The 24,660-nt window shown below is 64.0% G+C and overlaps 1 protein-coding gene across 4 annotated transcripts in view; it reads left to right on the plus strand.

The window, feature by feature from the left end:
• ZFPM1 (zinc finger protein, FOG family member 1) overlaps positions 1 to 24,660 on the plus strand; it is a 61,097-nt gene that overhangs the window by 21,903 nt on the left and 14,534 nt on the right. For 3 of the 4 annotated variants that reach the window (XM_061138349.1, XM_061138353.1, XM_061138351.1), the window contains exons 2-4: positions 2,179 to 2,289; positions 4,767 to 4,895; positions 23,969 to 24,102. In XM_061138349.1, the coding sequence (XP_060994332.1) occupies positions 2,179 to 2,289; positions 4,767 to 4,895; positions 23,969 to 24,102 (374 nt within the window). The remainder of the gene's footprint in view (positions 1 to 2,178; positions 2,290 to 4,766; positions 4,896 to 23,968; positions 24,103 to 24,660) is intronic. The other variant, XM_061138352.1, reaches the window with a different exon arrangement.

Consider the following 24,660-nt stretch of genomic DNA (forward strand, 5'->3'; position numbering starts at 1 on the left):
CCCGCTGCTGCTCCCCATTCACACCTTCCCCACTGTCCTCCACCCCTGGGTTACGAGGCCAGGGAGGGCTTAAGGGGGAGACGTTTGTAGATGCTGAGCGCAGGGCTCAAAGACACGTGAAGCTCCATAGGAGCAGTACGCCTCCCCACCCTGGCCCCGTTTCCCAGGCCCTGCTGGGTGCAGGGCGTCAGTAACTGTTAATGTTGGTGTGATGTTGATGTTGGTGATGTTGGTGTTTCCTGCACACTTACTGTGTGTCAGGCCCTGATCACGGCTCCATGCAGATGAAATCAGGCTTCATGATGCGGGGTTGGAGCTATTACGATTTCTGAGCGCAGAGAGGTGGAGCGACTTGCCTGAAGTCACACAGCAAGGACCCCGCCTGCCTGGCCGAGGGTTGGCCTGGCCCAGCTGCTGGGGTGTCTGGGCAGAAAGGGTTCCTCAGGGATAAGTGGGGTCTTTTCTGGCCCAGGGCGCTTGAAGAAGCAGCAGTGTCCCTCCGGTCAGTGGAGAAACTTTCCTGCCCCCCTGCCCCCTCAGGTGGAGCCGGGACCCAGGTGCCCAGGTGGCCCCTGGGGTGTCACAGCGGCAGGGAGGCTCCAGCAGAGGATCCAAGGCCTTGTGGGGCAGGATTCACAGCATCACATCCCATCACATCCCTCTTGTGGGCCTGGAGCCATTTGCTGGTTGGCGATTGTCTCCCGCGTTATCAGAGCATTAATTGTGCTAGAATGAATTAGCGCCATTAGGATAAATTGCTGCGGCCGGCAGCCTCTTTCTTCACGCTCCTGTCACGCTTTGTGCCAAGCGGATGCCTTTGTTCTTTCATAAATGGAGCCGCCAGGAGCTGGGGCCTCCCTGGGTGGCTGAGGCCCACCTGGGCGGGAGAGTGGGATGGGGAGAGGCAAATGCCCAACCCCAGGACTCTGGTCCCCGCAGTACCTGAAAGCAGGAGCTTCGCACCCCTTCTCCGGAGCTGGCCACTGAGGCCAGGAAGTCCCTGCCATCTGCATGAGGGCCCACAGCTTCGGGGCCCCCTCTCCACTCTGAGTAAGCTGCTGAAGCACCCGGACTCTAGAAAGAGGCCGGCAAATGGGCCGACCCCAGGCCTGTGTGCTGCGCCCCCCAAGGCGACCGGCAGTGCTTGCTCCAGCCAACCCCATGGGCAGGGGAGGTCACAGAGGGTCAGGCCGCCCACTCACCCCAGGGGCACGAGTCGGACCCTCCCAGCGTGCCGTGGAGCCTCCCTTGTGGGCGCACGGAGGAGAGTGCGCCATGCCATGAGGGTTCACCCCAGGGCTGGTTCTGTGTCTGAGCCCCACGGCCACGAGAGGTGAGCGCCAGCCAGCCCACCTCCTGTCCTTACAGCTCCGTGGGGGCCTGGAGCTAGAATCCAGGGGTGCAGCTGAGCAGTGGGCGGGGAGGGGCGGGGCAGGTGTCCCGAGGAGGAGCTGGGAAGGGGGTGGGGCGAGGGTCTGGGGGATTGGCGGTGGGTGAGGTGGGACAGCTGCTCTCCACTGGTCTCGTGCCCCCCGCACAGGCACCGTCCTGACTCTGCCACCCTGGCCTGCACGTGGGGACCCCCGGCAGGTTGCTCAGGTGGTCTGGGGTCAGGCTGCCTGCTCGGCTGTCAGAAGAGCCCTGCAGGGCGCCGCCCACCGCCCCCCCGCAGGAGCCTCTGAGGGAAGATGATGGGCTGGTTGCAGGCACCTTCGTGCCCACCTGTGCCTCATCAGCCATTGCCCCTTGAATCGGGTTGACGAGCTCCTCCTGTGGGCCAGGCCCTGGGGCACGTCCCCGGACTTCGGAACCCTGAGTGTGGGGACTTCCTGCAGGAGGGGGCCCAGGCATGGGGGCGACCGCACAGAGGCCGGGGCGATGTCTCCCTTGGGGGGCCCGGCGAGCTGGCCCAGGCAGCGGGTGACTGGGTGACCCCCAGGTGTGGGAACCGGTGCAGGGCTTGGGGTGGGTACAGGGGCGGGGTACACGCATACCTGGGGGACGCCCTGCTCGTGGTCGCCCCCTCGAGGCCTTTGACCGCATAGGGGCTGAGACTCCGCCTGGTTCCCGCTGCGCCGGCCCCCGGGGCTGCGCCAGTTCTGACAGGGTCAGGGGGCCGGTGGTGGGTGCACTGTGAGGGGGCAGCGCCTCACGACTCCTCTGGGGCTGTGTCCGCAGGTTCCCTCGGAGATATGGAGGCCAAAGAAGAGGCCCAGGCCGCAGACTCCAGCCTTCCAGAGCGGGAGGCCACAGCGCTGGAGCCTGAGCCTGCAAGCCCTTCCAGTCCAGGTGAGTTGGGCAGTGGGCCCTGCAGGCCTGGCCCCGGCCTCCTGGGCTGCCCCCCATCCTTGCCACTTCACATGAGCCGGTGCCCGCCGAGGACTCAAGTTTCCACATGTGTGAAATGGACGTTGTGCTGAGAGGTGCCCGCGGGCCGGCCGTGCCCAGCAGGGCCAGGAGAAGGCGTGGAGGGGGTCGGGGATGGGGGTCTAGAAAGCTGGGCCCTTCATGGCGCAGATGGGGAGAGCAAGGCTCAGAGGGGGCAGGTCTAGTCCAGGCTGAGTTGGGGTCATGTGGGCTCCAAGTGACCTCCCCGACTCAGTGAAACACAGACACTTGCCTCAGCACATGGGCTCCCTTTACAAACAAGAGAATGAGGCCCCAAGAGGCTAAGTGATTTGCTGGGGGTCACCCTGCCTGTGAACTCCCAAACAGAATCCCACCCTAGGCCTGGATTCAGGTGGACTCCCCTGCTCTCTGCCGGCTACCCTCACCATCCCACCCCACCCTGGGCACCTGGAAATTTCCTTGGGCCCTCCTGGTGGCAGCGTCCCAGGGGTTGGGGGTGTGTTTCTGAAGCTGAGGACAGGACTTGGGAGGAGAGATTCCCACACACACCCAGGGGTGGATTAACTGACACCAAGGAGTCTCCTCTGGCCAGGTCCCTGGAAGGACCTCAAAGCTGGACCAGCCTCTCGGGCCAGCCACATCCTCAGATTGCCCCAGAGACCCCGAGGAGGAGGGGCCTCCCTGAGACGGAGGCCCTGGGGGAGGTCAGCGCCCTCACCCCTGTTTTCCAGAAGAGGGGCCTGAGACTGGGGGGTGGTCAGTAGAAGGTTTGGGGGTGGGCTCTGAGTCCTGTTCACCTCACCCTGCCCCCCTCTGCCCTGCTGGCCGTGGGTGGAAACCTCACTTCCACCCCCGCTCTGTGCCACGAAGCCTGGTGCACAGAGGCAGAGTCACCCCCAGGCCATAGTGTGATGGGGAGGCAGTCACAGGACTGAGTGGTGCTGTGACCCGGAGTGAAGGCCAGATGGGTGGGGGCAGCTGTGAGCAGACCTGCAGGACGTGTGGAGCTGCCCGTGCAAAGGCCCTGGGGTGGGACACAGAAGGACAGCAGGACAGCCCAGCAAGGCTGGGACTGAGGGGCAGAGATTTCAGACAGAAGGTGAGGGGGCTTCTCATTGTGGACCCCCCACTCCCCTAAGGTGCCAGTGTCAGAGTCTCCCGGGGATAACCACAGGCCCCCAATAGGCCCCATCCTCTGAGACCTGCAGCCTGTGTGCCCTTCCCCAACGCAGCCCGTCAGGGTCCCGGCCCCTGCAGTGAGGCCAGGCCAGCAGGACTCGAGCCCAGGGCCAGGGCTCCCATCATCTTCAGCTCCCCTGAGCAAAGCACAGAGCAGAGGGGCACAGGCCTGGACTCTGACACTCTTGTTCATGGCTGTCAGAAACTGTCTCTGCCTTCATCATTTCCATCAGTCACTTAGCACTGCAGCCAGCACCCGCCCCGCCCACCCCAGCCTGGCCCCGGCCTCAGCCCTCTCTGAGCCTTGGTTTCCACATCTGTAACTGGGCCTGAGCCCCTCAGTGGCCCAGGGCGTGGCAGGGAGCCCTCACCACCACCCCCATCACCATCAGGTGCTGCGAGCTCACGGGGGCCTCGCTCTCCAGAGGGCCAGTGGCTGGTTCCTGGTGGACTTTGCCCCTGGGAGCCGGGTCCCTTATCTGATCTGGGAGCTGGGCTGCATGGAGTGGGGGCGGGCCTGGGGAGGAGCTGGAAAAAACAGTCGGGGTTGCACCTGGCACAGACTGCAGTGATAACACGCTGATGGGCGCGATAAGGCGGCAGGAGCAATGTCTGCCTGTCGGGCAGGCCCAGCGTGGCTCCCGCGCAGTGGCTGGAGCTCAGATGCCAGCCGCGTTGATTTATAGCCAAAAATAATAGGACTTTTATACCGTGTGATTGATTTATTCGATGTTAATCACAGCCCTTATCGCAGTATTAATAATCTGCCTGGTGCATGACGTCACCAAGGGGGGGCTTTTATGGGACCTCATTGATTGGGGGCCGCGGTGGTTATCGGTCCAGCAGGGAAGGCAAATATGCCCTTTGGGCTGGAATTGGGTGCGGGGCTTGGCGGAGGGGCCCCCAGCTGCCAGCGAGGAGACCGGGAGCCAGGCTGCGCGTGTGCCCGCTGGCCTGGGCGTGCCGAGAGGCCATCCACACTCTAATTATTAACAGCAGTGGGGAGGGCACTTATCACTGCTGCAGTTAATGAGGGGCTGAGGGTTTTTTTTAAGGCCGGGGGGGGCAAAACTGAGATGTTTGATCGCACCCCAGTTTGAAGAAGCCTGGGTGAGGGGGCCACTGCGGCCACACGCTCACCCACCTGGCTTCAGTATCCCTCTCGGCCGCGGGCCGGGGTGGGCAGACACCTCGGTGTCCTGAGGCTCCAGGGAACCTACTGGTCTTCCTTTTCGCAGACGCTAATCCTCCACCCCCTCCGCTGCCGCCAGCCCCCACGTCCCCAGGAGGCCCTGAGGAGCCGGAGCATCGGGAGCCAGAGATGAGGCCGAAGGAGGAGGCAGCCAGCAGCCCCTGGAGCGGGCCAGGTAAGTGTGCCTGCAGCCGGGTCCAGCAGCGTCACCTCACAGGGCGGCCCTGGGGCCCAGCCAGTGGGGGTTCCTGAGAACCGGCCAGCTGATGGCGTGGGGTGGGGCGCGGTGGCCAGGAGGTGGGCGGTGAGCTGTTGGGCCCAAGCCTGGCGGCTGTTCCAAAGTCCAGCCGGCCTGTGGGTCCGCAGGTTCGCTGGAGGGGTCACCTAGCTGTGCCGATGCTCAGAGCTAAACCAGGCCCGCGCAGTGGATGGGCCTCTGAGGGTTCCTTGGAGGCAGGGTGTGGTCTGGCTGGGACAGCGGAGCAGCCGTAAGACGGGAAGGGCATCCGCCAGGCGGGAGCAGCAGGGCCAAGGCAGAGTGGCAGGGGTGTGGATCTGGAACTGCCCGCGTGCCAGGCCCTCGCCAGCCAGGAAGGGGCTCTGGCCTCGGGGGGTGGGAGGGACAGGAGACAGGAGGCGGCTCCAGCCCCCGGGGGTTCCTGGACGAAGGGCGTGTCTTTGAAGCGGTTCTGTGCCTCCCAGCACTGCCCCGCCCCACCCCATTTGTAGCTGGAACTGTGAGCTCGGGGCCCACTAGGCTCTCCCCGAGGCGCCCCATTTCCACCGGCTTGAGTTGCAGGCGGGCTGGGCCCATCGCCTGTTGCTGCGATTCCTAATCGGAGCTGATGGGCTCACCCGGCACAGTGCGGCTGGCCGTCTGGGCCCTGCGTGGGGGCCGCTAGGTGAGGGTGGGCGGGCGTGGCCCTGGTGAACACAGGGCCTGGATGGACTCCCGGGCCAGGCGTGTGGCCACATAGCAAGCATGTACTGAGCACCTGCTGTGTGCCAGACGTCAGCTCTGAACAGACAGGCTCCTGGGGAACTGGGACACCAGTGCGGCTAGCAGTGCGGGGAGGGAGGTCGCAGGGGACGTGCAGCTAGGGCCTCAGCTTGTGGGGGCCGGGATGACCTCACCTGGGCAGAGAGGACCCCCGTGGTCTCCCAGGGGTGTTAGAGATGCTCTCCTGCCATTCAGTTCTAGTAGCCCTGTGAACCTCGTTGTGATCCTGAGGTGCCAATGAGACAGTGCTGGATTGATTAGTGGTGTCTGCAGTGCACCAAAGAGATGAGGGCTCATGTGTTTTCCGGGCTCCCTGCTGTCTTCACACACCTCTTTCTGCTGTATGTGCACGTCTGAGGCCCAGAGAGGGCAGGGTTGGCCATTGGTCACAACCAGGATGGGGACCGCAACCACAGACTCAAGGCCAGGGGCGAGTCAGTCCACTGAGAGCGTGGGTGGGCCGTGGAGCACCCTGGGTCAGACAGGCTGGGCCCCCGTGCTAGCCCAGGACGGGAAGGGGCATTAGCACAGCCCCTCTGCTGCGGTCAGGACTCCTCGGCTGTCCCCACGTCACCCTGGTGACCCAGTGACAGGCAGGGAGGGGCCCCGGGAGCCCTGGCCAGCTGTGCCCACAGCGCACGGAGCACCTGGCCAGGGACAGGCCTCAGGCCACGTGTCTATGCAGCCCGCACCACCGGTCGGGCACGGCTCAGCTGGACACCCCCCTGCAGGGCCAGGCCTCTTCACACATAGGGGACAGAGCTGTGGGTCTGGGGCCGACTCTGCTGCCCCATTTTCCTTGGGTCTAGGACGAGGTAACAGCAAGGCACCTAAAGACTCCAAGTCAGCCCTGCTTTGGCCCTATGGCTCCCACACTCCAGGGTGGTCCAGGGACCACCACCAGTCCAAGGATTGGACCCTTTGCAGGCGGGGGCTGAGACTGCAGTCTGGAGCGTGACTGCAGGGACAAAGGGGCTGGGCCGTCCTCACACCAGCCCCTGAGGCAGGCGCAGAGCAGCCCTGGGGCTGGTCCACGTCACCGCCCGGAGGCAACACACCAGACTCCAGCCGTGGAGCTCTGGCTGTGCATGTGTGGACGCCGGCCCAGCTGTCCTGCATCGGCCCCCGCCCACCGTGCGGCCTTCTTAGCATCCGCATCCATGTTCTACAGACGGGAAGGCAGAGGCCCCTGGAGATCAGGGCCTGGCCTCAGGGCGGCTGTGGGGGCCATGGCTCGGGTGGGTGCACTCGGGAGCTTCCTGCGCTATTTGCATCTTCGGGGGGCCATGGGGGGGCTCCCTGTCAGTCCCCACAGATAGGAATTTCTGTGTAGTGGGCAGCGATGGGCCGATAAGCGGTTGCTGGCCAACCGCCGTGGTGGCCGTCCTCTATCAGACCCCAAACAGGCCACACTTATCGCCTGGCCGGGAAGCCAGAGAGGCCCCGTGGGCTCTTATCTTGTAGGGACCGCCCCAGTGGTGATGGGAGGCAGGCCTTGCCGGGGCCGGCTGGATCAGCGTCCCCAAGGGCAGCGCCCGGCCCAGGGACCGGCCAACCAAGGGAAAGGGGTGTGCAGCCAAGCCTTCGCCAGGTCCTGGTGCCCTGGTGGTTCCCTGGCCCCTCCCGCACGGTCCCTCTGACCCCTTCCCCATCTGAGGATCTCTTGAAATCCAGTTCCTCCTGCCCCATCCCACGTGAGGACTGCCACCCTGAGGACCTGGCTTGTCAGGCCAGGGATGGTGGGGGGGGGCTACCTTTCCTTCTGGGATGGAGGCGCCAGCCGGGACCACGTGCACCCTGTCCTGCCTGGCTCTGGGGGGCCACTGAGCCTCAGTTTCCCCTGTGAGGCCCAGGGCTCGCACACATCTGGTGCGGCCCTGGCAGGGGGTGGCCCCCCACCCCTTGCCTTCCTGGCTACTGTCTTCTGCTGGTCAGGACAGCTCCTGGGTCAGACCCATGCCAGGGGGTGCTGAGACCGCAAGGTCCCAGGGCATGTGAGTCGACCCGGCAGAGAGGCTGGGCCACACGCCTCTCTTCAGCCACGCATGGGTCTGGTGCAGCTGCCCTTCCTGCAGGGGTCCAGGCCCTGAGCAGAGACCCCAGGAGATACCTCCACCCCAGGCAGAAGGGAGGCCTTCCAGCCCCTCCTCCCTGGGGGCCCTGGACGCGCACCACACACACAGTGAAATCTGGGCCACAGGGTGTTTGAGGGGCCTGTCAGCTCCAGCCTCGTTACTGCCCCCATGCCAACTGCCCCCCACCCCCACACCCCACCACGACCCCAGAGCTCCAGAAACAGGTGGGGAGGCACTCAGGATGTCACTTCACTTCAGACGTCAAGAGCGTCGTCAGCTGCCGGCGGCTAGTTCTCAAGTGCGACTGCTTCAAGCGGGAACCCCATCCAGCCCTGGCTGTGCTGAGAGGCCGGAAGCTGCCTGCCCAGGCCTGGGGCCAGCTTTGCTGAACGACTGTGGCAGCTTGCCTGACTTCTCTGGGCTTGGTTTCCTTGCCTTTATAAGCACGCAGAGCAGAGCCAGCTCCCCACTCAGTGCCGGCAGTCTGCCGGGACGGCCCAGGCCTCTCTGGGTCAGGGAGGGTCTGGGGGAGAAGCCACTGTGTGAGACCATGCAGCAGGGAGGAGCCCCTGCTGGTAACGGGCACCTTGGCCAGGGGTCCCTGCTGACCGTCAGGAGCCCGGGGTCCTGGCTGGGTCTGCAGAGAGAGGTCGCTCCCCTCCTCCGAGCGGCAGGGGCAGCAGCCCTGGGGGTGAGGCTGGTACGGAGGCCATACCAGCTGGGCAGGGGCACCCCCATCCTCATGGAGCCCAAACACCACCAACCCCGTGGACTGTCTGGGAGGGGAGGGTCCTCGCCAGAAAAGTGACCCCAACACTGAGGTCAGCAGTTCCGCGTGGATGCGGGAGAGGAGAGTGCCCACCAGAGCACAGCCCACGCCAGGACCCCAGGGAGCTGAGCTGGGTGCTGGGGGGAGCGTCTGGTCCCAAGAGAGGGGGTCACTGGGGCTGCCACTGGGAAAGTGAATGAGAGCAAAGCAGGGGACCCACCCCGGCCATGAGTCTGTGGGGCGGCTACAGTCCACAGTGGGGAGGGGGTGTTGGGCATGGGGCTGCCCTGCCTGGTACTGTCCTCATCTCCCGTTGAGCCACCAGCCCGAGTGAGAGGGTAGGGGAGAGGGGTGGACGGCAGGGTGTTTTTATCTTTGAAATGACCTTGTTTGTGCAAGGGGCTGGCTGTTTAGAGTTCCGATATGCAGATGGCTGGGAGCTATAATCTGAAATCCCCACCTCGCATCTGTGATGGCCCTGCCCTGCCTCTGCTCCGCGGCCCCAGTGACGGGCTCCCCCTTTGCCTCCCCAGTTAACGTGCAGGAAAAGCAGAGGGGTGGGTACACAGGCAGCCCCAGGGAGGGCTGCGAGCCCTGAGGGTCCCCTTCAACTGTAGAGGGTCCTGGCCCTATCACCCGCCTCATGGCCCCCGTTGCAGTGGCGGTTGGCGTGACCTCAGCCTCCTGGCCGGGGCATGAGAAACGGAGGGCAGTGAGTGGGGGCTGTGCTGGGTTTGGGCCCCCAGGGACCCGAGAGCCTCCTCTGCAGCCAGACCTCGTGTGGGGTCCCCTCCCCCCAGGGACTTGCCTGGGGCAGACCACGTGAGCACTTCCCATCCAGTTCTCTGCATGCCTGTCCAGGAGGCAGCATGGTCCAGACACCCCTGAGTGCAGGGCTGTCCACCTCAGGGGCAGTGAGCAGCTGGGGAGTGAAGGAGTGAACCTAGGGGACCCCAGGGCTCCCCACCAGCTCTGGTGGCTAGTCAAGTGGCCCTGAGCATGGCCTGGGCTCCACAGATGGCCAGGCCCATGACCTGACAGTGTGGTCAGAGCCCCAGGAACAGGGTCCCTTCACCTGTAAGTGTATCGGGGCCTGGAACTCTTTCCTGGTGACCTCTGTTTACAAGACAAAATTCAGATGACCAAACATGAGGTGTCACCTTCTTGGTTCTCAGCTTCATCCCAGGCCCTCGAGGCCAAGATGGGAAGGCTGGCCACGTCCCCACCGCACTGCAGGTCAGCAGAGGGGACAGCCAGCTTGTCAGGCCACGACAGCACCATAGGTGTACCCCACCCCCAAGGTGCAGCCTAAAGAATACATTGGAGTGGGCCGAGGGTGTTCAGGTGAGGAGCGGGCACATGCAAATGCCCTGAGGTTTGAACAGCATGGGCGCGGCTGGAGCAGGGTTGGGGAGAGACAGGACAGGCCACAGATGGGTCAGGGTTTGGGCTCAAGGCCATGGACTGTAGTGAGGTGCCTCCACCGTCTTGGCTGTAACATGGGGTGGGTGTGAAGCAGGGTGTTTGGTTGGCCGCTGCCTGGAGAGTGGGCTAGTGGACACCACCTCTGGGAGCAGGGGGCGGGTATGACGGCTGCTGTTTTCCACTTGGGCCCCGGAGCGGCTTCTTCTCTGTGCAGGGTCCCGGGGTCTGCCGGAGGCCTGGCATGCTCGCCCAGGAGCATGCGCAAGGGTGTCGGGCTAGCCGTCTGGGTGCACTCAGTGGACTAATCTTGCCGCCTGGAGTTTCTCTGCAGACCTCAAGGTTTGTTATCGGGCGGCGGCGGTGGGCAGGCGGCTGAGGCAGGACTGCCCGTCCTGATGGACAGCGGGGAGATGGGCTGATACGGCCTGGCCACACGGCCCCTCCCACCCGCTCGGCATGTGTGGGTGGGAAAAATCATTTCAGCTATTTTGTGTTATCACTGGGCCTGGCGTTGCGGCCCAATAGGCCCATTTATCTTAGATTAGCGGGGTGGGGGAGGGGCACAGGAGGGAGCAACGGCGGGCAGTGGGGGTCAGCCTGGGGTCAGCTCAGAGACCAGAGCCAGGAGCGCCAGGAGCCACCTTCTCTCCGTGTTCCACGCCAGATGTCCCCAGAGAGACGTGTTTCCTGAGACCGCCCCCCGACCCCCGTCCAGAGGGCCCTCCACCCATCCTGACCCCCTTCGCAGCTGAGTGGACCAGGACTGGAGCAGTGGGGAGGGGGCGCACCGAGGAGGGGGTCATTGGTTTTCCCAGCCGCCATCCTTCCCAGGTGGTTACTACACACTGCCAGCTGGAAAGGGGAGGTGTGTCTCCGGTGATGCGGGCCGTTAGAAGCAAGTAGTGGGGGTTTGCAGTCCAGGAGTGGGCCAGAGAAGGGGGTTGTTTATTCACTCAACAAACCCCTGTGCTTCCTGCACTTAGTGCCAGCATCATCCCGGCCGCCCAGGGGACTGTTGTTTCGATCAGGGAGACAGAGACTAAATAATAAGTAAAAGCATCACATGTCCAGGGGTGTTAAGAGGGTGAGGCTCTGGAATGAACTGAGGGGCGGCTCTGAGGGGCAGCCTGAGCCACGTTTGAGCAAAGACCAGAAAAGTGAGGGGAGCTGGCTGCCGTCTGGGGACTGCTGACCAGGACGGTCTCAGAAAGCAGGGGGATCCCACTCTGTAGGTGGTTTTCATGGAAATGGGGTTCAGGGTCACAGGCTTTGGCTGGCTGTGACTCTGACGGGCCCCCTTGAGTTCCTCCTTGGCCCCCTCTCAAGCCCCTCCCTAGGGCATCAGTCCCCAGGCTAGGGGAGTGGCCTGAACCCTCAGCCAGCGTCCAGCAGCACAGCTCAGCGCTGCCGTCCCCTGAGCAGGGCCCTGTGGGAGAGCCCCAGAGCCAAGGCTGAGCTAGGGCCATCAGCCTGAGGTCCCTCCTTCTGGCTGGCCTGGCCCACGTGGATGCCGCCTCGTGTGCCGCCCAGTGGGCACCAGAGGCCCAGGTGCCAGGCCACACACAACACCCCAGGAGGGCCCTGAGCAGAGGGCCTGCACCCCCTCCACCCTTAGCGGGGGCTGAGGCCATGGCCCACCGCCCCCAGACCAGGCTGCTGACCCTTCAGCCCTGAGCAGCCCCCTCCGTGGTCAGTGATGCTTCAGCCCAGCTAGTGGAAGCCGCCCTTCGGCCCCATTCTGACTTCAACCTCCGCCCCAACAAAGGCCCGGGCCTCGGGTCACTCAGGGGGCCAGGACCCATGAGCAGGGCTGGCAATCCACGGGCTGCTCTTTAGCAAGACTTGCCCATCATCCCATTGGACTTGCCCGCCACACAGCCTGTCCACTCACTAACTTCCATTTTCATTCATTGAGCACCTACTGTGTGCCAGTCTTTGTCACGGACCCTGGGGGAGCCCCGGCCCTCCCAGGGCCACGGACTATGCGGAGAGCGGTCAGCAGGGGCCCAGAAGCTAAGCAGAGAAGGTGACCGAGAAGGGGCACGCGTGGTGAGGGGTATGTGCCTCTTGCCCTCGGGAATCTGCACCAGGAGGTCCGCGGCGGGGAGCCGGCCCACCTGTGCAGCCGGTGCGGGCCCGGCGGGGAGACCACACGGGCCAGCCCGGCAGCCTTGTGGCAAGTGGACTATAGGGGCTCTGGTGTGGACACGAGAGACCCATGAAAAGGCTGACACTGAAATGTGGCGGCAGGTACCGTGCTCCCGTGTTTCAGGCGAGGACACTGAAGCCCAGAGAGATTCAGGGGGGACCCGGGCTGGGCCCTGCAGTCCCGCCTCTCGGCCCAGCCCCACAGGGTTCTCCGGGCCCTTTGGTGGGCGGCTGTGGACCCTGTGCCGACAGAGATGGAGGGGGCGTGGGGTGCCCTGCGGGGAGCGTGACCAGGCCCAGATCCCCCTCTCCCAGCGGCGGGTGGGGGCCCAGGCCTGGCCACTGACCTCACCGCCTTCCGGGAGTGGCTATCTGCGGCTGGGCCGCCTATCTCTGCCGCGGGTGCTAATCGAGCCGGCTTCCTCCTCCGCCCTCCCGCCGGCTTCCTGCCCTGGCTGCCCCCAACCCCGAGGCCGGGCGTCTGAGCGTCCGCCTGTCCCGCCAGGGCCTCCAGACATCAGGGCTGCAGGGCCACCCGGCCCCGGCTGGAGCCCCTGGAGAGGGCGGCCCCTCCCGGAAGCATGCTTCCTCGTCCTCCTGGGCCCACCGTGGCCTGGGACGCCTCAGCTCACCTCCCCTCCCACCCCCCACCCCCCACCCCCCCACCTCCCGTGGAATGCGCAGGCCACACACAGGACGCCAGGCCAGCTTCACAGCAGGAGGTCAGGGCCTCGCCGGCTGTCACTATCATCCATGCCTTCGCTGGCGAGGGACCTGAGTGGCTGTGGTTACTGCCACCAGCACTGGTGACCATCCAGCTACTCCCGGCTGGGGGAGCCCACTGACCATGGGCATCAGGACAGACTGACTTCTTGCCTTCCCACTCCTACTGGGGTGTGTGGCTTGGCACCTGGGCTGCGCGTCTGTGGGACGGGAGCCCGGACACTCGGGCCATCTGGAAGAGCCAGGAGGGCTGAGGACGGTGGGCAGGGTGGCAGTGTATGCTGTGGGGCCCCCTCCAAGCCCTCACGGGGGACACCTTGGGGCGGCCTGGGGCTCAGGGCCCTGGGGGCGGAGGGAGACCGGGGCAGGGCCACCCTCACGCCCTCACGCCTGGCTCTGCCTGTCTCGGGATCTCCCTGCAACCCAGGGAGCGGGCAACTCTGGCCGGCCCACCTGACAGGTAAGGAAGGCGAACTGCAGAGGGTTGGCCAGACCAGGAGGGGAGCCGCCCCTGGCCTTCCCAATCCAACAGTGTCCCTGAGCCCCTCCCACACGACGCTGGGCTCCTTATTTATTTATTTATTGTTAGTGCTCTGTCTGTGCACTAACTTCTTATTTCCTCACCGCGTGTTTCCATTACTACGGCAGTGGACGCGACCGATAAGATCGGTGCCTGGAGATGGGACAAAGGGGCTGCCATCGGCTCGAGGGCTGGTCATATCCTGCCCGAAGGGGCCGAGCGGGGCCTGAAATGAGCGATGCTATCAGGGCATATTGTGTGTGGGGGGGAGGGGTCCTGCTGCCTTGGCCACCCCTCCCCTTCCAGACAGAGGCTCTGTGTCCACCCCTCCCTGACCCCATCCCCATCCCCACACACACAGCCCCTCCGTTAGGTGGCCCTGGCATCTAGCCAGCCAGCCCAGGTCCCAGGTCCGCTGTGGTCTCCGTGGGGCTGGGAGCTGCTGGGTGCAGTGGGTGCCAAGTTGGCCACCGCAGCCCCGCAAGTGCTCACACAGGTCCAGGTGCTCAGGCCAGAGCCTCCTGAGCCCCTCAGGGCGCCCAGATGCCCCTGCCTTGACTCAGCAGTTCAACTTCTAGGAATTTACCCCAGAAAAAATAATCTCAAACGCAGACAGGCGTAGGGTGGTGTGGTGGTGTGGATAGTCATCGCCGCGTGCAGAAGATAGTAAGCCATCAATGTTTTTATTTCTGCTGCTCTGCAAAATGTCCACATGAAAGGGGAGAAATGATTCCCAAAGAAACAGATTGCGCACAGACGCCCTGCCGTGCTCTGTGTGCGCCTCCTGCCGCCGCTGCCTCCCCGGGCCCGGGCCTTTCTGCCTCCCCTGCGGGCCCGGGACCTGGCAGAGAGGGCAGGAGCCATCACCTCAGCAGATGAGAGGGGTGCAGGTCCCGAGGCAGAGACCCAGTGGAGCCCAGTCGTGGGGTGCAGACACGCGTGCTCTGTGGAGGGTCAGCGGGGGCGCCCTGGAGGCTCCTGGGCAGAGGCTCGGGGAAGGGCGCTGTGTCTGGAGCTGGGGCCGGCCGGGGCCCGCTGTGTGCAGGAAGCAGGGCCTTGTGTCCTCTAGCCGCTTCTTACTTGCCCCTTCCCCACCCTGCCCCACCCCATTCGCCCACCCCCAACACATGGGCAGGAAGAACAGAGCGCTGGACAGGAATCAGAGGCTGGGCTTGAACTCCGTCACCACCGCACTGTGTGGCCAGATCCCCTCTGACCCTCGGTCTCTGCCTCTGTGAACGCAGAGAATCGCCACCCCCAGGGCACGTGGTAGCTTGAGGACTGAGTCATCCACATCCTGGGTGCAGACATCTGCAGGTCCGCACGGCTCCTGAGAGGGGCTCACAGTCCTCGGGACCGGCCTCATGCTGGGTCATCCTCAGGGGCCCCGGGCCAGTGCCCCAGAGCCCTGGGGCCTTGGGTGACATAGCCCTCCCCAGGCTCAGCCTCCTCCATGGGCGGAGTAGCCCAAGGGTGTTCACACAGGGTCTGCTAGTGCTTCTCCCAAGGGAGATTCTTACTCCCTAGGGGCTGGCCCTGCGGGGTGGGGTAGTGTGGCAACTTCCTCGATGGTGTTGGCCAACCTCAGTGCCCACCACTGCCCTTAGGGCTGGAGTGGGCCCCTGCCAGACTGGGATGGGCACCCTCCCTTTACCCTCTCAACCACCCAGCCTGGGCCTAGAGCCTCAGCTGCCTTCATGCCCACCTCTCCTGCCCATTCACAGTAGAGAGACAGGGCCCGAGGGACAGATGGGTGGGACCAGGGCACGGGGCAGCGGGGCCAGCCGGGCCGACTGAGCGGTGGTGAGCTGGAAGCCGGCCGGAAGGAAAGGCCCTCGGTGGCGTTGGCCCCTGGAAAACAGGGCCAAGGCCGGGACGCCCAGGCTGATAGGAGCCTGATAAGCTGTTTGCACAGGAGGTATTTTCCTTACCTTATCACAGGTCCTGCTTCCAGCCCACCCCTCCAGGACCAGGCAGGGCTGGGGAGAGCCAGGGACCCACACCCACCCGGTTTCTCAGGCCACAGGGTCTCTCCCGAGATCAGAGTCCCAGGGCCTGAAGCTGCTGGGGCCCTCTGCCCACTCTGCAGGTGGGAAGGCTGAGGCCTGGAGACCAGGACAGTTCTTTTTTTCTTCTAAGCTTTTCGAGAAGGTTGGAGAGACCACGCGGCCACCAACTTTGCGGCCCTGGGGCCCCACGGGCCGTTGGGCGAGGGTGGTCCGTCGGAACCCTGATGTGGGGCCGGCCCCACCCTGCACTGCTGGCTCTCCCCAGGCAGTCCCAGTCTGCCATTAGCCGGGGCCAGGGTTCAGCCTGATAGAGATAGGCTGTTGTTCTGTGTCAAAAAATCAATAATCCCAGTGATGTCCCAGCGATAGGAAGAGAAGTTCACAGCACCAGCTGGCAGGGGCGGGGGGCGGGGGGCAGGGGCTCAGCGCCTGGGGGCTGGCGTCACCCGCTGGCGGGTGGGGCCAGTCCACAGTGGACTCCAGGCCCAGGGGCCAGCGTGTCCCCCTCCTCGCCCATCCTGCGTGCCAGCTCTTCACAGATGGGAAGCAGGAGCCTCAGGGGTGGCTCTGAGCCTCCATGCATCTGGGGTACCAGGGCAGGTACAGGCGGGCTGGGGGACACACCCCACCCCCGCCCTACACGACCAGCTGCCCCTTCTCCCAGGCCTGTGGCTCGTCAGCAGGGCCCGGGTCCTCAGCCCCAGGTCTACCCCCCTGCCACCATCCTGCAGACAGATGCCCGCAGGGTGGGCTGCACCCAGGCGCTCTCAGCACAGCCAGCGGCCAGTGCCCCCTGCCCAAGGAGTACATTCTAGGGAGAGACTGAGAGCCACTGAATGCACACGTGGGCCCCTCGGCGCTGGAGGCAGCTCAGGGCATAGTGAGCTGGTGGAGGCACCCCCACTGCACGCATGAGGGGACTTGGGAACAGAGGCCCCCAGCCAGAGTGTCCAGGGTCCTGCCCCCTGAAGGGCCCTTCCTGGCCTAGGCCCTGCGGTGCCTGGCACCACCAGCCCACAATGGACGGGCCTCCATGCCGCCCCACCAGCCCCCTCTGCCGTCAGCTCCAGGGAACCTGCCTGCCTGCCGGCTCCACCCCACACTAGGCGGGCCCCATGAGGCACAGCCACCGTGGGGGCAGGTGTGCCCCACCCCAAGGGAGGGGCTTGAGAGGGGTCATCTGAGTCTGAGCTCCAGCCCTGCCCCCACCACTGGCCACTGTGAGTGCAGGGACTGTGGACAGCTTCTTGGGAAGGAGCTTCTGGGCTCGAAGCCCTTTGAAAACCTCTGGCCTGGAATGAGAAGGCCACCCCATTCCAGGGAGGCTCAGCCTCTGCCCAGCCTGGAACTCAGGGGTGCTGGCAGAGGGCACCAGGCTGGCAGACCAATGGGAGACCCACGAGCGGCAGTGCGCCACGGGGGCAGCTCCCAGCAGTCCTCTCGTCTGACTTCCCTGTCAGTGAATCGGGCATCGTCTTGGTCACCACCACAGCTCCAGAGTCAGGCTCTTGGTAACGTGAACTACACAGCGGAGATCTGATGGAGCTCAGCCCCCAGAGTGGGTGTGGGATAGGGTGGCGTCTGAGGCCAGGGGGCGGCAGGCAGCACTGGGCTCCAGCAGGTCGTGGTCCCATGGGAACCAGAGCCTGGCTTTGTCTCAGCATCCAGTTACCCCCACGAGGCCAGAGACCCTGGTGTATGCCATATGATTCTTAACTCGTTGCAGCCCGTCACCATTTTCATATGTGCCCCCAGCTCTCAGCCCCTCCAGCTGTTTCTGCTGGTTCTAGGCTCTCCTGCCAGGGTCCAGGTACTTCAAGGGGCTCCCTGGGGGCACCCAGGCTGGAGGCAGAGGGGAAACCCTCACCCGGCCCCAAAGAGCCACTAATTCTCCGAACACTCAAGTGGCTTTGTTCTGAGCCAGTGGCTCCCTGAGCTATCTTATCTAGAAGGCGCGCGTCAGGTTATTCCTTCCATCTTGTCCATGCCGCTGCTGTGGGCCCAGGGTTCCAGCGTTGGGCCTGTGTGCAGGACTGGTGTCAGGATGGCTTCCCACCCTGCTTAGCTCCCCTGAGGAAAGGGGACAGGGACAGGATAGTGCCTAGGGCCCAGAATGCTCAGCCTCTCCTTGTGCTGGCTTTGGTGTGAGCGAGAGCATACTGCCTGGGTCGGGTCGCAGGTTGGGGTCAGGGAGATCTGGGCTTCACCCTCCTGTGCTGCTTGCTGGCCCTGTGACCTAAGACCATCCCCTGACCTCTCCAAGATGTGTTCTCCACGCCTTGCAATGAGTGGCAGAAATAGACCCCACCAATTTTACCCCAAAGCTTAACCATGTCCCTTTGACACTTTGTCCTTGTGAGTCACAGCTGGGAGCCTAAGTCTGTCCAAAAGGCACCATGGTCACTAGTGACTGCAGGGTTAGGATCAAGCTCCGCCCCTTTTAATTTCCTAATGTGGGATTCAGGTGTGGCCTGATTCAGGCCATCTTCTGGTCCTGAGGCCTGGAGGGTGGGACAGCTTAGAGAAGGCCACCAAGCCTGTCAGCAGCCAGGGTGAGAGTCTTGCCACCACCCAGCCTGGGGCACCAGCCCAGGTGGGAGAAGCCACATGGCTCCAGCAGGTGTGTGGGCCTCCTGCAGAGCAGCTGGCTGCCCACCATGCACTTCAACCTCGCTGGCTCACCCAGGCACATCCCACAGCGCTGCTCATGCCGCAGGACCTGGGTCCCCCTCCTGGCCTGTCCCCAGTCCCCTCCTCTGGGCCTTGTTGCCCTGTCGGTAAACAGGAATCAAAAGCAGGCCGGCAAGTGGGACCTAGGGTGGGAGCGTTCGGAGGAGATGATGGGAGTTTGCCGTCTGCCCCTCCAGCCAGATCACAGGATAGCCACACACGGCCAGGGCCTCAGCGCCAGCATAGACAGACCCTCCCCTCCCAGCCCAGAGACTCCATGGTCACAGAGCAGGAGGGAGGGTGACCAGCTCCAGGTCTTGTGTGTCCAGATGGGCCCCCACAGCCTTGGTGGTGCCCACCCTACCTGGTCAGGCTAACCCCACCACCTGGCCTGCTGCGTGACCTTGAGGGAGGCGCATGCCCCTTCTGTGCCTGCTTGCACGTTGGTGCGGGACATGCTGCTCTGGGACCAGGCCCTTGGAGACTTCTAGAACCCGCTAGGGCGGAGCCTGCTCACTCTGGGGTTTTCTTCTTCTCCCTCTCACTCCTTCTCTCCCTTTTCTGTGACTTTTATCAAAGGCAAACAGCATGATCCCTGAGATAGGGCCGCTCCCGACAAAGCCGGGGCCAGCTGGCCCCCGGGAGCCACAGGGCGGGGCCGGGCGGAAGCGATGAGGCCGATTAGATAAGTGGGTTCTGGCAGTGACCCCAGGGTGGGCACCCACACACTGATCCCAGAGCCCACCGTTCAGGGCGGGGACTGCTGGGCGGCTGGCCTTTGTACCCTGGAGGTCACTGGCCATTAGCACAAATGGAGCCCAGCCCCTGGAAGGAGGGGCCAGCCAGCAGAGCGCGGGGCAGGCCTGAGCTCACAGACACTCCTGAGGACATCAGGGCCCTTCGGGCAGAACCGCCAAGCGGCCAGTGGGCCGTGGTTCGGCAGGACCTGTGGGTGGCTGGGCTTGTGGGCTCTGGAGCCAGATGGTCTGGGTTGGAGCCCCGGATCCTTCCTCAAGAAGGAGCTCGGGTCTGGCCACATGGCCGCAGCCCTTGCTGAGCATCCGAGCTCTCTGGGCCATTCCAGTGGGAAGCACAGGGAGACCAGAACCTTCTCACTGTTTCGCCAGCTGTTGAAGGAGGTCGCCAAGGACTCCAGGCTGTGGGACAGAGCTGGGGGCAGGGCCAAGTCTGAGGAGAGCCCTTTGCAGCCCTGGCAGGACCAGAGGTGTGGAAACACCCAGGTGCAGGGGAGGGGGCGTGCCGGGCCCACATGCTGACGGGCACCATCTTTACTCTCGGAGCCACCAGCCCAGCAGGTGACCTGAGGCTCAGCGAGAGCCAGGCAGTCGCAGGACTGGCCTGTTTGTAGACTCCAGACCCCAGTGCTCCCAGCCGCCACCCCATCTTCTGGGCTCCCACTCCAGGCCTGGGGTGGCCATGCCCAGTCCTGCCTCCTTTCTGTGGCCCCTCAGGATGCCATTGAAGCGGTTTGAGACCTAAATAGATGTTTAAATCATGTAAATATGCAAAGGCTGAATTTTCTCATCTGGACTCTCACACATGCTTTGGGGGTGAAATTGAATCCCAGCGTGGCATGTTTGTTCTGGAAATAACATGTATGGGGTTGTTTGCCAGAATAAATTAGTCTCTGTCCCGACACTGCTGGTAGTGATGGCCCTACCCCCGTGGGGAGGCCCACGCAGGCCTGCCCCTCCTCCACACCAGGAGGAGCCAGCCCGCGACAGGAGAGCAGGGGCTGCCCACTGCCCCCCACTGCCCTCCAGCTGCCTCTCCCCACCCTCTCTTCTCTATCGCCTCCTGCCTCCACCCAGAAAGACCCAGAAAAGGGTGTCAGGGCCCTGACCGGGAGCATGCTAGGGCTCTGGTCAAATCCCACCAGCCAGCTGTGTACCCCGGGCCGGTCTTTTAACCTCTCTGAACCTTGGTCTCTCCCCTTGTACACCTGTGGGGGGACAGCTTCAACGTGGCTGGGAGGAATCCCAGTGATTTATGGCAAGCGTTTGGCTAAGGCTCAATAAACAGAAGCTGGAAACTCCATTAGGACCGCGTCAGTTCTCAGGGCAGATGGCATCGTTCCCCTACTGTCCAGCTGTGGGGACAGGGCCGTGGTAGGTAAGGCAGGGAGGACTCCGCCAGGACCTTGCTGGAGCTGGAGTCCTAGCTGCTCTGCTTACTCCAGCTTCTCTGGAGCTGGGAGGAGGAGATGGAGACATGGTCACAGGAGGCGCCCAGGGCGGAGGACACCTCCACCTGGAAGCCCACCCTGATTGGCCCACCAGCGGTGCTGCCACTGCTACCCATGTTTCCTGGGAGTTCTGACGGCAGAGGATGTGCCACCCTCAGCTCTGCCCCAGGTACCTACCTGGGGTTCTGTTAAGTTCAAAGACGGTTCCGGTCCCACCTGGCCAGGCCTCACTCCTGGGCCTCCCTGGCTCCACGTTTCCTGTGAGTGCAGTTGGAGCTGACAATCTCCAAGGCCACCAGTGTCTAGATCCTCTGGAGCTTTAGGCGCTGTTTAAAATTAGCTGTGTCTTCCTGTCTGTCACTTACCTGGTCAGCTCCCACCCCCAGCCCCTTCCTTGCTCATTCGTACTTTAATTCATTCTCAGTTTTGAATGGAGCTCTCACCAAGTACCCAGTCTGCCAGGGGTAGGTGGCCTCACCCACCCTCCCCCCACTTTTTTGGATACAGTTTTATTTCTGGTTGGGAAAGGGTCTCTGATAGGTGCTAACTGGGCTTTAACACCTGCTTGACTTGTGCTTGGGGTTAGGCAGGAACTGAGAGCTGGAAATAGGTTATCTGAGTGTTTGGATGCAGAACATCACCAGGGCCACCGTGGACAGTTGCACAGGTTGTATACCACACAAGTGCACTGAGTGAGCTGAGGCTGAGATCTAGCCATGTTCACCCCACCGAGCTAGGCACCTGCTATGGCCCTGACTGCCCACATGGGGTACCCTTTCTAATGCCCAGCCTCTCAGGGGTAGCCTCCCCTGGACTAGGGAAGTGGGTTCTGATTGACCGTTGCCTGATCCTCAGCTCACATCCCTCAGGTCCCTGGCCTCTGTGCCTTTCCCAGGCCTGGGCCTGCCCCCAGCAAGCCCAAAGTGGTGGGTTCTACCTCCTCATGCTGAACGGCTGCCTTTATCAGGAGCCGTCCTCTCTGGTGGTGCGTGATACCCAGGAGATGGAGCGGCTGCCACGGGAAGCACCAGCCATGCTGTTATCTGGGAGCGGGGGCCGCCAGCCCTGGGGCGCGATTAGAGAGCCGGCAGTTTGTTGTGGTACGGCGTGGGTGGGTGCTCTGCCTCTTCCTCCAGGAGGCCGCCAGGGCTAGAGGGGCTTCAGGATCCCACAGCTATAGCAAGTCAGAGGTGACTGGGAGCCCAGGGCTGCATCCCATCCCCCCCTTGGAGGGGGACCTGGGCCAGCCACCCCCGTCCCCGCTGTGTCCCCAGGTCTGGGTGGGACTCGGCCACTCTTGGGAAGACTGAACCGACTTCCTGCTCCTCCTCCCCCGGGGAAGGTGGGTGCTGGCCTCGGATGGACAGCACTGTCTCCTGCAGGGGGCCCCCGGCCTGACCAGCCAGAAGCAGGCCCGAGACAGTGAGCGGACTGCCCCTGGCTTGTCCGTGGCCCCAGCAGCAAAGCTGAAGCCCAGGGAGGGGCGTGGACCTCCCTGCTCCAGAGGCCTGTGCATGTGCAGACCCTGCGAGGCTTGAAGGCTCTGGCTGTCTGCACATCGGGGTTCTGAAAGATTCCTCCTTGACCCCTGCCTCCAGTGGGGGCAATGGGAGGGACGGGCAGTATACCCTAACCCTGGTGGGCTCCCCCACCCTCAGAAGCAACACCCACGAGGGCCCAGCAAGCTCGCCATTAGGCAGCCTCTTCTACTCCCCACATTCCCACCCCCTGGGGCCAGCCAAATGGGGCACCAGAGACCCAGGTACACCCTGGAGAGCAGGGGCCTGGGCTCAGATCCTGACCTCCCACTGGCAGCCTCATGACCTCCCAGGGCCTGTTTCTTCATCTGTACTGGGGGAGGGAACAAGGGGAGGGCCAACGTCACAGGGCCGTTTGGGCAGGAACAGGTGACCGGGTGCCGGCCAGTACCCTGCGGAGCCCTGGCCAGGACCCAGGCCATCCTGGTGCGCGGGTAGAGGACACAGCCCCTTGTGGGCGGGCCACAGAGCAATGGGGCAGCCTCTGCCCCTCCCCACAGGGCGGATAAAGGGCACCGCCTCCTGGCCTCGTCCTGGTCCCCTGCCATCTTATCAGCCCTGGGGAAGACAAGGACCCAGTTAGAACGTTTTAGCCAGGCCTCCTGGCGTATTTGCACGTTATCTGTGCCATTAGGCCGGCAGTTATCTGATAATCAGGCCCATTAAGGCCACAGCCTGCCCGATCAGGGATCCAGGAAGTGGGGCCGACACTGCAGTGCTTGCTCGGGGCCCAGGCCAGGCCACATGAGGCTTCTGTAGGCCCAGGTGGCACCTAAGGGACAAGGTGGCCCTGCCTTCCAGGGCCGAGGGCATGTGGCCTGGGGAGGGACCGCCCTGTCGGGGCGTGGCCACCATCATCCCCTCCCTGGTGAGGACACTGGGTCTAGCGGGCGGGTAACTTGCCACACGTGTCTCTCCCAGGGCGGCCCAGGGAAAATCACACAACCTTGGTGCCTTGAAATGTCCGAAATCTGCTCTCTCACAGCTCTGGAGCTTCAGTCCCGAGGTTTCAGGGACAGTGTCCCGGCGGCTGTGTCACTCCAGTCCCTGCTCTGTCTTCACACGGGCTTCTTCCTGTGTCTCTCTCACGAAGACACCTGTTGTTTGCTGCAGGGCCCACCCCAGGTTGCGGCACAGGTGTCTTTAGGGGCCGCCCTGTGGTCCGCCCCATGAGGTTATGTGGGTCGTGCGGCAAGGCCCGGCTGAGCCTGGGAGCCTGACTGCGGACACTGTGCAGCCCTGAGGTCCTGCCCCCTGAGAGGGACTGGGGAGGCTCCCGGCAGAGGCCGGCAGTCCACATCCACGGGACAGAGCCCTGCGGTGGCCGCCCCGGCCACAGCACAGGCGGCCTCAGCCTGAGGGCCTTCGACCTCCAGTAGCGCAGCAGACTGCTCAGAAAGGCAGCTGCTGACCGAGGGCCACAGCAGGAATCCGGTCCAGACCCTTCCAGAGAGTGGGCGGGGGTCCTGCAGGGAGTGATGGCACCACCTGGGTGCACGCGGTCTGGCTGTGCCAAGGACCTCGGGGGCAGGACACTTGGCTCCTGGCCCGGCTCTCCTGCTGGGCCCTGTGCTCAGGTGCTAAGAGGGCTGACTCACTCAACCTCACCCCAACCCCAGGAGGTGGGAGGTATGCAGTCCCTGACTCACAGTGGGAAGCCAGCATTTCCACCGCTGCCTGCACAGGTGCACTTTGCAGACCTCGGGACTCAAGCCAATGGGGGACGGCCGGGAGGACTGTGTGGTGGGACGGGAGGTGGGTCTCGTCGGCATCGTCGTCCTTGGCAGTGTCGCCCCCGTGTAAGGCAGAGGGGGTGACCTGGCTCTGTGTGCCCGCCCTGAGCTGTGCAAGGCACACGCATCCCAATGTGGCAGGCATGGTCCCCGAGCTGTGCGCCCACCTGCTCAGATCCAGTGGCAGGCGCCCCTCGCTGTCTGGTTGCTGCAGCCTGCCATCCCCCATAAAAGGTCTGAGCGTGGGGTCTGGCCTGGCCCCCAGGACCCAGCACCACCCTCGTAACCTGGGCCAGGCCACAGGGCCACCCACCCGTTGCCCGCCCTCCTCTACCCTCAGTCCCCCGAATGCTCCTGGGTGAGGGGGGCTGCAAGGATGGACTGAACCTGGGCAACGGGCCTTCCTCACACCTCTGACATCTCTCCCTGTAGACGAGCTGGAGCCGCTGCTGCAAGATGGACAGAGGTGCGTGCGGGCTCGGTGCAGCCTCACCGAGGGCCTGTCCTGGGGCCCGTTCCGTGGGAGCATCCAGACCAGAGCCTCATCCCCCGGGCAGGCAGAACTGGTAAGTAGCCCAATCTCAGCCACATAGGCCAAGGCAGTGTCCAGGGCTGGGCTAGACCCCCGCCCAGTAGCTCCTGCCTCTCTACTTGAGACAGGTCAGGAGATGCAGATATGAGGTGCTGGGACCTGGAGGGAAGGGAAGAGCTAACTTTGTGGGAGCACAGGAAGGGCTGCCTGGAAGAGGTGGTGCAGGGCCTATGGGGCCTCAGGGTGCAAGAGGAGGGCTGCCTAGAGGGGGGGTGTAGAACTATAGCCCTCAGGGTGACCAAGAAAGGGCGGCCTGGGGGAGGGTTCTTTACGCGGGCCTTCAGTGAAGGAGTAGACGCTGGTGAGACAGAGAAAGGGAAGGGCATCCGTGGGGAGGAAGCAACAAGGAGCCAAGTGGTGGGGCCGGGCCTGGCCTGTGCCTAGGCAGGCAGGCGGCGCTGCCCCCGGCACTGGACTTCAGGGGCGGGGCCACCCCCAGTGGCCAGTGAGGTGGGTTTCTGGATACAGCTACCACCCAGGGCGAGCGACCGTCCCTTCCCGTGCCTGTGGGTCCTCCTGACGACAGGGAGCG

The sequence above is a fragment of the Dama dama genome, chromosome 4 (genome assembly GCF_033118175.1).
Source record: "Dama dama isolate Ldn47 chromosome 4, ASM3311817v1, whole genome shotgun sequence".
Lineage (NCBI taxonomy): Eukaryota > Metazoa > Chordata > Mammalia > Artiodactyla > Cervidae > Dama > Dama dama.